Genomic DNA, 14,400 nt, shown 5'->3' on the forward strand with positions numbered 1-14,400 from the left:
CTCAGAAGTGTCAGCCAGGCAGTCCTTGAATCATTCACAAGATTCAAGATTGTATGCAAGGTCCAATCCGGAAGGCAGCAGATAGCTAAATCCATGTGTACAGAGAAGAGTCTAAATCAGAGACAAGCAAAGCCACGGAGAGAGCAACCATGCAATAGCAGAGCCAAATGCCAACATAACTCACCCACAGCTCCATGTAACAGGAGACCAAAGCCCCAAAGCCACCAACACACCAAGCTGAGTCTCCCACACAGGTGCTGAGGGCCCTACTGGAGGACTCATAAGAAACTGGGATATCTACAGCCTGGAGAGTAAAGTGGACAGTTGGTGGCACACATGTAAGCTGTGCAGAGTAAGCAGGAGTCCTCCAGAGGTGCACTGTGATGGCCTTGACACTGGAAGTGCCCCTGTGGCACCAGGGTGGTAGCAATTTGCAGCTCTTTCAGAGATGAAATAACAAAGAATCCTTTCCTTGGTAAGATTTGTCCATTTTAAGGTGTTTTAACATGAAAGGTTAACATAAATTGGAATCCTGGGGCTGGTGAGATGCCTCAGCTGGTAAAAGTACCTGCTGTTAAACCGGACCACCCCATTTTGATCCCCAAGATGCACATTGTAAAAAGAGAGAACTGATTCCCACTGACTTCCACATGCACTCTAGGGTTACTGTGCACCACCATACCAACACACCAAATCAATAAACCAATATAATCGTTTTAGTTGAGATTTTAAAGCTGGAACACAGACTGAAACAGAAAATCCAAAGTTCAAAGCCAGCCTGGATGACAGAACAAATTCAAGACCAAGGTTATAAGGCCCTGTCTCATAAAGATGATGGATGGATGGATGGATGAACAGACAGACGGACAGACAGACAGACAGATATTCTGGGAAATTCATTAAATTATGAAAAGGTCTATTAAAAAAGGATCATTTAAGTGGTATACAAGAGCAGTAGCATACATAATTGGGGATGTGAGTGGGCTGGCATGGGAAAAAGAAACCATCACCAGCTCTGAGCAGAGTGGGCTGCTGCTCACTGTTGGCACAGGGATGGTGAAAAGAGGAGTCTCAGCATCACGGGTCCTCAGGCTTTGCTGATGCCTGCCAGGCCCATGTTAAAGAACAAGTGTAGTATGAGGACGTGCATCTCTTTCCCACCCTAGGAAATAAACAAACACATTGGGAAGAACCTGGAGACCATCACCAAAGGAGTTAGGAGTAAGCTGACCAGGACAGAAATATTGAAAGGGTTGTGGTTTTTAAGTAAGCTGAAAGAAGACCAAGAGTGGACTGCAGAAATCTCACAGCAGAAACGAAATAGAAATGGGCCCTTCCACAACAGGAAGGCATACAGACACCACCACACTATGACAGAGCACAGCCTCCTCTCAGTACACGGCCAAGCTCTCAAATGCTGGGCCACAAGGAAGCCTCAACACGTGTAAAATAACTTAAATCGCAAGTAAGCCCTCCCAATGCCACAGCAAGAAGTTTAGGAAATTCATAAAGACATAGAAAACAAACAACAAACACCCAGATACACATTTCAAAGGGGAATCAGAAGATACTTCCAGTCAAATGCAGCATACCAAAAATGAGATGTCACAGGCAAGTTCAGGTAGAGACTTCTAGGCTTCACCACCTACGTAACAAAAGCTTGCCAGCTGATGACCAAGAAGACTGAGAAACTAAATTCTAAGCAAGTTGGAGCAAGGAAAAAAATTTAAAAGTATAGCAAAACTAAGTGAAATGGAGAAGAGGAAAACAGAGAAAAATCAATAAAACAAGCTACTTTAAAAAAAAAAAAAAACAGGACTGGAGAGATGGCTCAGTGGTTAAGAGCACTTACTGCTTTTCCAAAGGTACTGAGTTCAAATCCCAGCAACCCCAGGGTGGCTCACAAACACCAGTAATGAGATCTGATGCCCTCTTCTGGTGTGTGTGAAGACAGCTACAGTGTACTTACATATAATAAATAAATAAATCTTTAAAAACAACAACAACAAAACTGACAAACTGGAAGTGAAGAGAAGGAAAGACTCCAATTGTTCAAACCAAAGCTGATGAGAAGAAGAAAAAGTATGTCATTTGCAAGAAAATGGATGGGACTGGGGATCACCATGTTAAGAGAAAGAAGCCAGACTCCACAAGTTGATGCCATATTGTCTCTCATATGATGAATGTAGAGTTGAACACACATACAGGTTGGGGGCAGACAGACAGACAGGAATAAAAATGCCTTTCCCTCTGTCTCACCTGGCCCTGATTAATAAATTTAGAGGAGGTCATGCTTATAAGTGAGCACACTGAATGTGTGCCTATGGAGCATGGAGAGGGCAGAGGATTTCCTGGGGCTGAAGTTACAGGACGTAGGTATGGCAACCAAGGGCAGGAGCTCCACAAGAGCAGTATGCTCTCTTAACTACTGAACCACCTCTCCATCCCCGGAAGATGTGTAATATACCCCATGTTGGTCTACAAACGCAGAGTAATCAGTAAAATCCCAGCAGATTCTTTTCAGAAACTGACTATCTATATCTAAAATTTAAGGGACCCAAAATAAACACAACCACCACAAAATAAAATGCAAGTGGGGAGTAATGTTTAAATGTGTCTATTTTGCTTTCTGTTACCCTTTAAAGCTCTACAATGGACATGGTTTTGACGGTAAGACATGTTTAAAAATACATACATAACCCTTGAAATAATCATAAAGAGGTAAATAAATGCCTAGTTTTAAAAAATCTTAATAAGCATGTAGCTAAGCTCTCATAAACTGAAGACGCAAGTCACAGGCACATCGTGCTCCTTGGGAAATTTCTACAGCATACTAACCAGCCCCCTTCAAAGGCTCTAACTCCATAACAAAGAAACAAGAAAACCATATCTGAGTGCCAACCCCACCAACCCTATGGAGAAGGAAGGCCTAGAAATCCCCAGGCTCGACAAGTCAGTGGGACAATGTCAACTCTTTTCAGAAGATCAGTGTTCCATATGTAAGCCAGGATGAACTTGGTCAGACTGCACTAGACCCAGGAATGCCTTTTAAATAGAATCCTCAAGCAGACCATCTGAGAAGCCTACAGAATGTTCTGAGAAAAAGGCTGAAACACAGACGCATGTGTGACCACGGCTCCTCAACCCTGGCCCCACAGACATGCCTGTGTTTTGCTATAGGATGCCACACACTTTAACTCAAGAGAGAATATCTTAATTGAGCCAAGAGATCAATAGTTCTTGTCTCTTGTCAGATCTAATGAATGAATCTCCTCTGCTCCAAGTGGTAGAAAGGCACAGTGTGGGCTTAGGGAAGTTTCTGCTCTCCTCCAATCTGCTGTCAGCAGATCACAGGCATTGCCGCACAATCTGCCCCCTGTATGGTTAACAGCAGACAGCCCTGTCAAGGCTGTACTGAGATCAGCCTTGGGCACACCTTGTTCTCACTCGACTGCCGCCAGGCAGAATAGCACTGTGCGCATCCAAGATTTTGCTAGCCATGGCTCTGACAAGCGACGTGTACCTAGAACATAAAAAGAACTGTTGTAGCTCAGAAGAGAGCAGCCCTTTCCCAGAGCAAGTACACCAGTGTCCAGCATACTTTGAAAAGGTGCTCATTAACTGTAAGAGAAACTCCAAACCCTGAGTCCCAACAGTACCGAGGTACCACTGGATACCCATCAGGAATCAGAAAGGTGACACCTGCTGTGGCAGACACAGAGGGACAAACTCATGTGCATGGGTGCTGGGATTGTCCCAAGGTGTGACTGTTTTGGAGAAATATCTGGGACTTTCTCAAGAAGGTAGACATTGGATGACTTGTCTGACCCAGTCATTCCACTCCCCAGATTTATGAACACATAAGAGAATTTAAAAGGGCACACATAAAAATCCCCACAATGCTCATAGCAACAGTATTCCTAAGAGCCAAAGAGTAGATTCATGCAAGGGTGAGTGAGCTGACAGACTAGGGAAACAAAATGTGACGAGTTGACAGGCTTTGCATAGCACACTGCAGTGATGTGAAGTCCTGAGACGTGCTACAAAAATGGACCTTAAAAATATCAAGTTAAGGCAGTAGTGGTGCACGCCGCCTTTAATCCCAGCACTTGGAAGGCAGAGGAAGGCGGATGTCTGAGTTTGAGGCCAGCCTGGTCTACAGAGTGAGTTTCAGGACAGCCAGGGCCACACAGAGAAACCATGTCTTGAAAAAAAAAACAAAAGAAAAAAAAATCAAGTTAAAGAAGTCCCAAAAGGCCGCACAAAATGCAAGATGGAACACAGTAGGCCAGCCTGGAGTGAGAAAGTAAATTACCACTGCAGGAGCCCAGGAAAAACAGGGGGGGGGGCGGGGGGGGGACGACACAGGAGGGATTGGCAGCTGGGACCACAGAGGGTTCAGGACCTTCTTGTTGGGGAGAGGAAAGTCCTACAATGGCCTGCTGCACTTGGCTGCAGACTTGAAGCTGCTTTTAAAAATTAAACAGTGTTCTTTCTCTCTCACCCGAACTTGAATTGCAAGTCTTTGTCACTGGAAGAAGGCACTAACCTCAGCAGCAAAGTGGGAAAGCAAGAGAGCAGGATGAAATTAGCCAACAACTTCGCTTGAAGGAGGTACTCAGATGTACATCCAAGGTTCAGAGCAAGAAAGGGGGTCTGAGAAAGGAATAGTTGCACTTAAAGCATAGAACAAGAGTTCAGAAGTCTGTCTGCCACTGGGAAGGGAGGAGGCCCTCTGTTCTTAATTAGCAATGAAGCAAGCACCCAGAGCCAGAGGAAGTACAAAGAGATGCCTGGCTAGCTTCCTCTGGGGGAAGCCAAAACCTCTCTCCACCAGATGATCAAATGCAAGTGCAAGTGGCTTCTCCCTGTGATGGTCTATGAAAGTGGTTTCTCTGTAGGGCAGGACAATGGTCTCTCCTCTGAGAGGGTCTCCGGGCACTAGCACTGGCCCCTCCTTCCCAGAGCACTACCCTATGAGCTGCCAGGATCTGAACTGCAAAAGAGGGCCAAAGTAAAACATGGCCAGGCTCTGTCCTGTCTAAAGACTCCTACTAAAGACATGAAGCTGCAGGCTTTGGGCTGGGACCTGGTGAGGCAAGGGCTGGGTGTGGGATTAGAAGAGCCTCAGCTTCCTGCCTGTGTCCCTTGGTGAGTCCAGCTCATGCTGGTCTCACGTAGGATGGCTGCAAAGATGTCCTCCAATGCCACTGCTGAGTGGCAGCTCCATCCTCTGTTGGCTTTCCTGACCACAGGCTCTGATGTGGTCCTACATGAAATGTGAAGAATCCCATGCTCAGATCCCAGGTGCCACCTGCTCTGGGCTCTGCAGACTCGGCTGCAAAATGTTATTCTCGACATTTTCACAAACAACAAACGCATCCCTCTCTACCTCAACAGAGGTTCAGCTTTTAGAAGCCAATCTGATTTGTCTCCATCTACTTCTCCCACAAGTATGGCTGACAAAATGGAATTCAGTATTTTATATGGGGTTCCACAGTCTAGGCTCAGCAATATCAAGGCAGACAACATTAATCTCATTCTTGGTTAACATGTTTGTTTTGCCTCAGTTCCATGCATATGTGTGTGTTCATTGTGTGGGTATGTGCATGTGTGCAGGCAGGTGCCAGCACTGTCTAGAAGTACATTTCAGATTCCCCTGAGCTGCAGTCACAGGCATTTGTGAGTTATCCAACAAGGTTGCTGGAAACCAAATTCAGTTCCTCTACAAGAATAGGAAGCTCACACAACCACTGAGCCATCTCTCCTATTCCCAGGTTGTTTGGTTGTTTCTTTTGAGAGGAGGTATGTTTTTGTTTTTAAGACAGTGTGTGGATACACAGCTGAAGCTGGCTCCTTCCTCAGCCTCCTGAGTGCTAATGAGGTTACAGGTTTATATGCCACCATTCCTGGCTTGTCAACCTAACTTTCACAAGCACAGAAAGTCCCCAACTCCTGTCACAAGAACCCCTGTCCTTGTGTTGATTTTTCTTCAGAAAGCAAACAAAACATTATAAACATCTGGGTCCTCTACACTTTCTACAAACCGTACTGAGAAATGTAGCCCGCAGTGGAGAGACGGGCCTTGGATCAGACAAGCGGGCTGAAGGCGCTTCCACTTGAAATTCAGACACACAGCAGATGAAAGCAGCCAGCTTGGGTGCGAAGCCCAAGGAAACATGACTGCCTGGTTGGTGTTCTTCGAAGGACGGTGTCTGCTACTGCACTCTTACCTACTCGGCCATGGTTTCTAATTAAGCCAAAAGTAATTGAGCTCATCATGAAATAATTAAGCACTGTAACAAAACAAGTTTCTGGTGGATTAATGACAGAAATTAATATGGAAAGGAAGACCCAATGTGAAAAAAAAAATGCAAGATTTCTTAAGAACACACAAGCTTGGTGGTTCATATAGTAGGAGGCTGAGGCAGGAGGATAGCCACTAACTCAAGACCAGCCTGAGCTACATAGCAAGACCTGTCTTACTAACAATAATAATAGTCTATAAAAAATGTAATAGGAAATCCAAATCACTGTGGAAAAGAGCATAGGCCATAGACTCAGAGCAAAGTCATTACCATGGAGGGATTCAAATCAACAGTGTAGGCATGCTCCGTGCATTTAGAGGATTCAAGGCACGATTCTCCAATCATTCAATTCACCATGCTAGGGGGAAATTGCTCCTCTTCACCAGACAACAGGAAGCAATAGGGTGCCCCATCAAACAAGGACTAAACAATAATCAGGTTTGTCACAGTTCTGATTTAAAGTTACTTAAATCAAACTGTTCCAAAGACCACAATCCAGAAACCAGAACCATTCATTCACAACACCATGAAAACAAGCACTTAAAAAAAAAAAAAACTAAGCACGGAGATCATGTACCTGGGTCAATGAGAACTTCTTGCGCCCCTGGAAGAAAGAACAGATTACGGTCTTTTATTTGGAAAATAAAACCACTTTTAAAGACAACTAGCAGATCACATTTTACAGTTTGCATACACCGTAGTGAGCCTGAGACACTTGCAGCTACCATAACAGCAGCTGGGGGAAGAGTGTGGCAGGCACCATGCTTTTCTGGTTCCATGAGAAGAACAGAGCATTTACTGTTAATCCTGTCTTGAACAAAGAGGAGAGTGCCCCTTTATCTCCTCCCTTCCTACTCTCTAAGCTCAGGCTCTTCACTCTCTGTAAACAAGTTCCAGAATCCTTCGTTTCACCAATAAAACAATAACAAGACAATTTTTTTTCCAAATATATGTGAGTGCTCTGGACTGGGGTATCAAAGGTCTCAGAAGAAAATATAGTAATATATTAATACTCCCTTCCAGATCTCTCTCTCTCTCTCTCTCTCTCTCTCTCACACACACACACACACACACACACACACACACACACATACACACACAACACACATTAAAAAATAAATAAAAGAAGAGGAAGATAAAAGGGGGAGAAATGAGCTTAGTAGTGAGTTTGCACATGAAACATTTGGCTCCACTATTGTCAAGGAATTGGGAAAGCCTTCCTCATTTGTTAAAGTACCAGACATCGGAGAGAACCCAGCAGGCTTCTCTGCAGAAGGTAATTTCCCACCCCAGCAAAGAACACCCATGAGCTCCTGATGAACACTCATGTTCACCATTAGCTGTTGTCATTTCTAAACAATTTTAGATTTAAAAAGGGAGCCCCAACAGCCTATGTTGGTACTCGACAGCTTATTTACTCAATTGTCTGTGTAAAGAACGAACTCCACGATCATGGTACTATAGCTCACAGCTATGATATGTATAGTAATCTTTTTTTTCTTATGCATGCAAAAATACACACATAGGCGGTGGTGGCGCACGCCTTTAATCCCAGCACTTGGGAGGCAGAGGCAGATAGATTTCTGAGTTTGAGGCCAGCCTGGTCTACAAAGTGAGTACCAGGATAGCCAGGGCTACACAGAGAAACCCTGCCTCGAAAAACCAACAACAACAAAAAAAAAAAATACACACACACAGGTCAGAGGTCACAGAAATCCCCCTGCCACTGCCTTTAATCCAGGTGCTGGGATTAAGAGCATATGCTACCATACCAAGCTAGAAGGCATTTTAAGTACAACAGTAAAGAAAAAGACACCCAGGGAGAAAGTAAGACGGACCTGAGAGAGCAGGTGGAGGGCTCCATCCTTTTCATTTTATTTTTGAGACCACGTTTTGTCTTGCTCAGTTACCAGGCAGCTCTTGAAGTTTGAACTTGCCAGCCTCCTGCCTCAGCCTCCCCCATAACTAAGATTATAAACCCCAAGATTACAAACCTGCACACCAGGCCTCGCTCTTCTCTTACTTAACTGGATCTTTCTTCACAAAGCTATTTCTTCCTATTCTAATTCCTTAGAAATCAAACATTATAGAAGGACGGTTCCAGCATGATCATGATGGTGCGTGCCTGCAATCTCAGTAATGGGGGTGGAAGAGAAGGACCAAGTTCAAGGCCAGCCTGGGCTACACGACAAGACTCACATCCCTCTTCCCAATGTGGCCAGGAGAAATAAATCTTCTTTTTCCTGCTTCCCACTTTTAATTTGGCTCTGACTGCCTTATTGAGGATGGGTGGCCAGACCTGACTTGAAACACACAGTGTGACCTAAAGTTCAATAACATACCTAACGCATATAGCTGAATGTTAACACCTCCACACAACCACCTCAGCTGACCTGGAAGTCAGGATCTCCTCCTGACCCAAGATGGTGCTTGCTAGTAAGCATAGGAGTGGAGATTTAAGACCTGGCAGGCAGCCTTCTTCTCATCTGTAAGGTGCTGCAGAGCTGTGACATCATGGCTAACCATTACCTAATACTCAAGGGGAAAGTCCAGTTTCATTGCTGCTCTGATAGCTTAGCTGCAATCCTCGCTCTGAGCTGACAAGAGAAAAATAACATAGCGACAGAAGGCTTTTTCCAGGTGTGTACTAGGGGTTAGTCTGAGGCATCAAATGAAGAAATCACCTGGTTTGGGTCCTCTTGTAGAAGTGGGGGGTGGGGTGGGGTGGGGGTGGGCAGTGGAATAAAGCTTTAAAAATAATAATAAGTAAGTGCAACAGCGCCACCTATGGAACATCCTGCAAGAATCCCCCAGAGTGTGCAGACCACAGGCGGAGTTCAGCTAGTCCAGGCAATTGGTCAGCTTGTGGCACTGTTCAACAGCTAAAGTGTGACACCTGGATGTTAACAAAAGACAGGCTCACAGAGGACAGTCTAACAACAGGAAGGGGTCTCAGAACTGGTTCTTCTTACAGTCAGTTGCCAAACTTCCTCCCAGTCTCTGTATTTTTCCCACAGGCAACTGAGGGGGCAGGAAAGACAGCTCAGCGGGTAAGAGCAGTTAATGCCCTCCCTCGGAGAGGATTAGAGTTGAATTCCCAACATCCACATCCAGAGCCTTACAACTCCCCTAATGCTCTCTTCTGACCTCCAGAGATACCCTCAAACATGTGAGTAGATAAAGACATACTCACAAATAAAAATTGGGGTGCTGAAGAGATGATTCAGCAGTAAAGAACACTGGCTGCTCTTCCAGAGGTCCTGAATTCAATTCCCAGTAACCGCATGGAAGCTCACAACATAAATAAATAAGCCTTTCTTTAAAAAAAGTAGCCAGGCATGGTGGTGCACACCCATACATAATCCCAGCACTTGGAGACAGAGGCAGGAAGATCAGATGGTCCCAATCTCAAATTCCAGGTCAGCCAGGCCTCCACAGTAGCACCCTGTCACACAAACAAACAAATCTGAAAAAGCCTTGACTTCGGGCTACATCAGTCTGTCCTGTTTTCCCAAATACTCCTCTTAAGCTCAGGCCACTGAAAAAGAGCTCACAGTGAGAGGCAAGTGCTCTGTAAGAAGCCAGCTCAGTGGCCAGCCTAACTCAGCAGGGGTTCAATTCTCTGTGCCTTAAAAAAGAGTACTTGTCCCAACCCTCAACCACTCCTATCTGGAGCTGTAAAGCCCTGCCCGAAGCTGAGGAGTGCTGGTAGATATTTGGACCTCTTCGCTTCTCTTCTCTTTTCTTCTTTTCTTTTTTTTTTTCTTTTTTTTCTTTTTTGGTTTTTCGAGACAGGGTTTTTCTCTGTGTAGCCTTGCCTGTCCTGGAACATACTCTGTACACCAGGCTTGTCTCAAACTCAGAAATCCGCCTGCCTCAGCCTCCCAAGTGTTGGGATTAAAGGTGTGCACCACCACGGCCTGGCTTGGGACCATTTGTCATGCCAGTCTTCACCATCACATGCCAGTGCTAGGGATGAGAACCGGGTGTTCTACCAGCAAGCCACACACCTCGGGCCTGTTTTGATCAATTTAATGATAAGTAATATTACCAAGTTCAAAGACAAGGAAAAGTAGAGGCCACCATTCCTAAGAAATCTTTACAAGTCAATGATAAGCACTTTCTTCCAGTTGAAGGTAGAGTTCTATACTGTTTTTTTTTTTTTTTAGTCCTAAATAAGGGACCCAGCCGGGCAGTGGTGGCGCACGCCTTTAATCCCAGCTCTTGGGAGGCAGAGGCAGGTGGATTTCTGAGTTCGAGGCCAGCCTGATCTACAGAGTGAGTTCCAGGATAGCCAGGGATATACAGAGAAACCCTGTCTCGAAAAACCAAAAAAAAAAAAAAAAAAGGTAGATAAGGGACCCAGGCACTCTCACAGTGCTAGGCAAGAACTCTACAAGTAGGCTACAGTCACCATCTTGGTTTTTTTTTTGTTTGTTTTGGTTTGGTTTAGTTTTTTAAGACAGGATCTCATGTAGTCCAGGCTAGCCTCAAATACACTATGTAGCTAAGGCTGACTTTCAATTCCTAAGCCTCTGGCCTCCGCCTTCCAGGAGCTCTGATTATGGGAGCCCAGCATCATATCTGGCTTTCTAGCCCTAATTTTTTAAAGAAACTACATTTTGTCCTTTAGTTATAGACTTACAGGTCCACATACAAACCTTCAAAATAAGGATAAGTGCCCCCACTTGTGAATAGCATGAAGCTAAGATTGAAAGGCAGATTAAAAGAAAGAATAATTTAAAGGGGAAAAAAACACAAATTTTTTTTAAACTTTTTTAAAAAAAAATTTTAAAAGAGGGAAAGAAATGTCCCCTTTTCTAAGGAAATGCACTTGAAAACTACTTGACCAGTGCCTGTGAGGTCTGGAAGTGTTCAGTGAATCCCTGGGGGCCTGGAGAAGCAGCTTGTGCTTAGAAACTCCTACACGCTTGCAGAGAGCACAATTCAGTTCCCAGCAGCCACTTTATACAGCTCACAGCTGCCTGCAACGCTAGCTCCCAGTCATCTATCATTGTCTTCTGGCCCCCGCAGGCACTCGTGATGGACAGACACACACACACACACACACATACACACACACGAGTGAAAATACATCTTAAAAAAAAAATAGACATATCCTTGGGGTTGGAGAGATGGCTCAGTGGTTACGAGCACTGGTTGCTCTACTAGAAGTCCTGAGTTCAAGTCTCAGCAACCAAAGGTGGTTCACAACCATCTATAATAGGGTCCGATGCCCCCCTCTGGTGTGTCTGAGGACAGCTACAGTGTACTCATATACATAAATAATTCTTTAAACAGAAATAGAGATATCGTACACTCCTGTTACTACCTGCTAATCATACTTGCTGAAGCAGGGATACTGACAGCTGCCTCAGCCGTCCCTACCTTACTCCCCTCAGACAAGGTCTCTCACTGAAACTCATCCTTGCCTTAGGCTGGCTAGCCAATGAGTTCCAGAGATCTGTGTGGTGGTGCTGCAGACATGGAAGGACCTAGAGCCACCTATGAGACAGGCTGCTAGCCAGGCATGCCTGGGTGAACTGTCTTGATTATGTTAACTGAGGAGGGTCTTACGTTATACAACTAGGGAACGTGAACTGACCACTGGGAGTCCTTTCTCTCTGCTTCTTAATTATGAATATCACCTGACTGTGACTCCCCATATGAACTGCCACCTGGAATTATGAATTAAAATAAAGTTTCTCCCCTACATTGCTTTTGTCAGAGTATACTGTCACAGCAAGTAGGGAAAATAAATAAGAGAACTTGTCTCTGGCACCCGGTGCTGGGTTTCTCATGTTTAGAAAACGCATGTTCTTATCTACTAGGCCATCTTCCCATATCCTTTTAGAGTTTGTGTGTGTGTGTGTGTGTGTGTGTGTGTGTGTGTGTGTGTATGTGTATGTGTGTGTGTATATGTGTGTGTGTGTAGTGTTTAGAGGACAACTTGTGACAGTCAGTTCTCTCCTCTTCCACATGAATTAAACTCAGGCCGTCAAGACTGGGTGGAAAATGCCTTTACCCACTGGGCCATATTCCTAGCCCTCCAAATATCTTTTGAAATATTTTCTTACTGTATAGCCCAGGCTGGTCTAGAACTCACTATGTAGCTCAAGCAGGCCTTGGACTCAATGGGGATCCTCCTGAATCAGCCCCTTGAGATTAAATGACTTAGTCCTAATCACATGTAACAAAATGTCACATGCATCCAGGTTTCTGTTTTTCTGTGGCTAAAGAGGAGAGCTGGGTGCTCACTCATGAAATGTAAGAGACAGTGTTAAATGCTTGGCTTGTCTGCCATAACACAGGGCAGACACTACACACCAGCTGCTCTAGAGATTAGAATGTGAAAGAAGATGGTGCATCTGTGCCCCGGATGCAGCCTGTGATGAGAAGGCCACTCCACTTCAACAGTAGTCAGTCTCTTTGACCTCCTGCCCTCCCAGCTGTCACCTGAGTATTTTCAGGTACAGGCTGTCTTCAACTATGAAAAGTTCCAACATTTTCATGCAGTGAAGCTAAGTGAAGACACACACTGCTTCTGAGACATGGACCAGTTCTTCTGTTGCTTAAGCTTTCTCTGTTCATACCCAGCAAGGAAACAAGATGAAACATTGTTTCCCTAAGGGCTTCTCAGTCACAGCAGGGGGAGAGAGCTACCCCGCCCCCCACTGACAACCTGGGAGCTGACTAGGAGTGAAACTCCGTAGGCTGTGACCTCACAGCAGGGCCCACAGCTATACCCAGCACATAACCCAGCATCCGGGGGAGATCAAAACCCAGAAGGCCAGAGCGGATACCTCCCTACTCTCAGCAGCATGGCCTCTCAGCCTGCTCCCCTTCCACTCTGCTAATGGAGTTGCCACCAGGGGCTCCTGGCAGACTAGCATAAAGGGCCCTCGAGAATCATGTGCCTTCATCTGAGCATGTCCTGCAGAAGCCCATACACCTAGCAGCAACTGCATGCTCTACAGTAGGTGATGACAGAATCTCTCTGACTCCCCTTCTACCGCATCTGCTACTAGGGACTGAGGTTTCCTGAGAAAGCCAAGCCTCTGTGTAAGAGTCCACAGACTGAGTGACTACTTCCATGACTGTAGAGTTTGATTGTGACAGATCAAGAACCAAAGTTATCTTGGGCTGCCTTTAGCACCTTAACAGCCATTCCTTGCCACCTCTGAGCCAACATTCTTGTGGCTAGCTTGTAATGTATTAATTTAACAGAACCCTACCTTCCACCAACCCTAGAGCTATGAATGCCATCAGACAGCAACTGAGACCTATTGTAGGGACTTCCCTGCTTTGCTGTAACCCCCAAACTGATGTCCCCACCAATGTTTCTGATGAGTCCACTCATTTATGGCTTCCTTTAAAGAGCTATAAAGAGCTCGTGTAACCATGTCCATAGTGGAAGAATGTCACTTGGTACAAGCCAAATCTATGTTCCTGGCCTATAATTACTCATATCTGGTTCAGAATAAATGGTCTCCTTTGGACCAGGCATAGTGGCATAACACCTCTGATCCTAGAACACAGGAAGCAGAAGTAGGTGTATCTCTGAATTCAAGGCCAGCCTGCTCTACAGCTCAAGTCCCAGGACAACCAGGACTAGACAGAGAAAACCTGTCTCAAAACATAATAACAATTTAATAACAAATTAAATAAATAAATGAAATGAATAATAAACTGTCCCCTTCCCTTTCCAGTAAGAGCTGTGTTGGCAATGACACTATGTTGTTCCCATTGAGGAGAAAATGTAGCTTACTCTCCACTGAGGTTTTCTAAAAGTCTCACAGACAAAAAGTGTCTTTGGCTTTGAGTTAGGCATTGCTCATCATAGCCCGGCCTCCACAATGTGACTAGTAACACACTAACATCAAAAGCTCACTGAGCATTTGTGGATCCCTTCATCTAGAGAAGTCTTTCGCTCTTCACTGGAACCAATAACTGGAAAAGCAAGATTAAGTAGCTAGGAAATGTTTAATGAAACAAGAAGTACCCCTGGTCCCTGCATCTGCAGTTAAAACTGACACCAGGGACCAATGTTACCCATTTCATGGGTACCCAAGTCCATTCTGCCAGGGCATTT

The 14,400-nt window shown here is 45.0% G+C and overlaps 1 protein-coding gene across 3 annotated transcripts in view; it reads right to left on the reverse strand.

Moving 5' to 3' along the window:
* The window catches only part of Trappc9 (trafficking protein particle complex 9), a 466,270-nt gene that overhangs the window by 440,127 nt on the left and 11,743 nt on the right, over positions 1 to 14,400 (reverse strand). For 2 of the 3 annotated variants that reach the window (XM_031345557.1, XM_031345575.1), the window contains one exon: positions 6,886 to 6,912. The exons of the other annotated variant lie outside the window; for it this stretch is intronic. In XM_031345557.1, the coding sequence (XP_031201417.1) occupies positions 6,886 to 6,912 (27 nt within the window). The remainder of the gene's footprint in view (positions 1 to 6,885; positions 6,913 to 14,400) is intronic. 3 annotated transcript variants of the gene reach the window in all.

The sequence above is a fragment of the Mastomys coucha genome, unplaced genomic scaffold (assembly GCF_008632895.1).
Source record: "Mastomys coucha isolate ucsf_1 unplaced genomic scaffold, UCSF_Mcou_1 pScaffold11, whole genome shotgun sequence".
Classification (NCBI taxonomy): domain Eukaryota; kingdom Metazoa; phylum Chordata; class Mammalia; order Rodentia; family Muridae; genus Mastomys; species Mastomys coucha.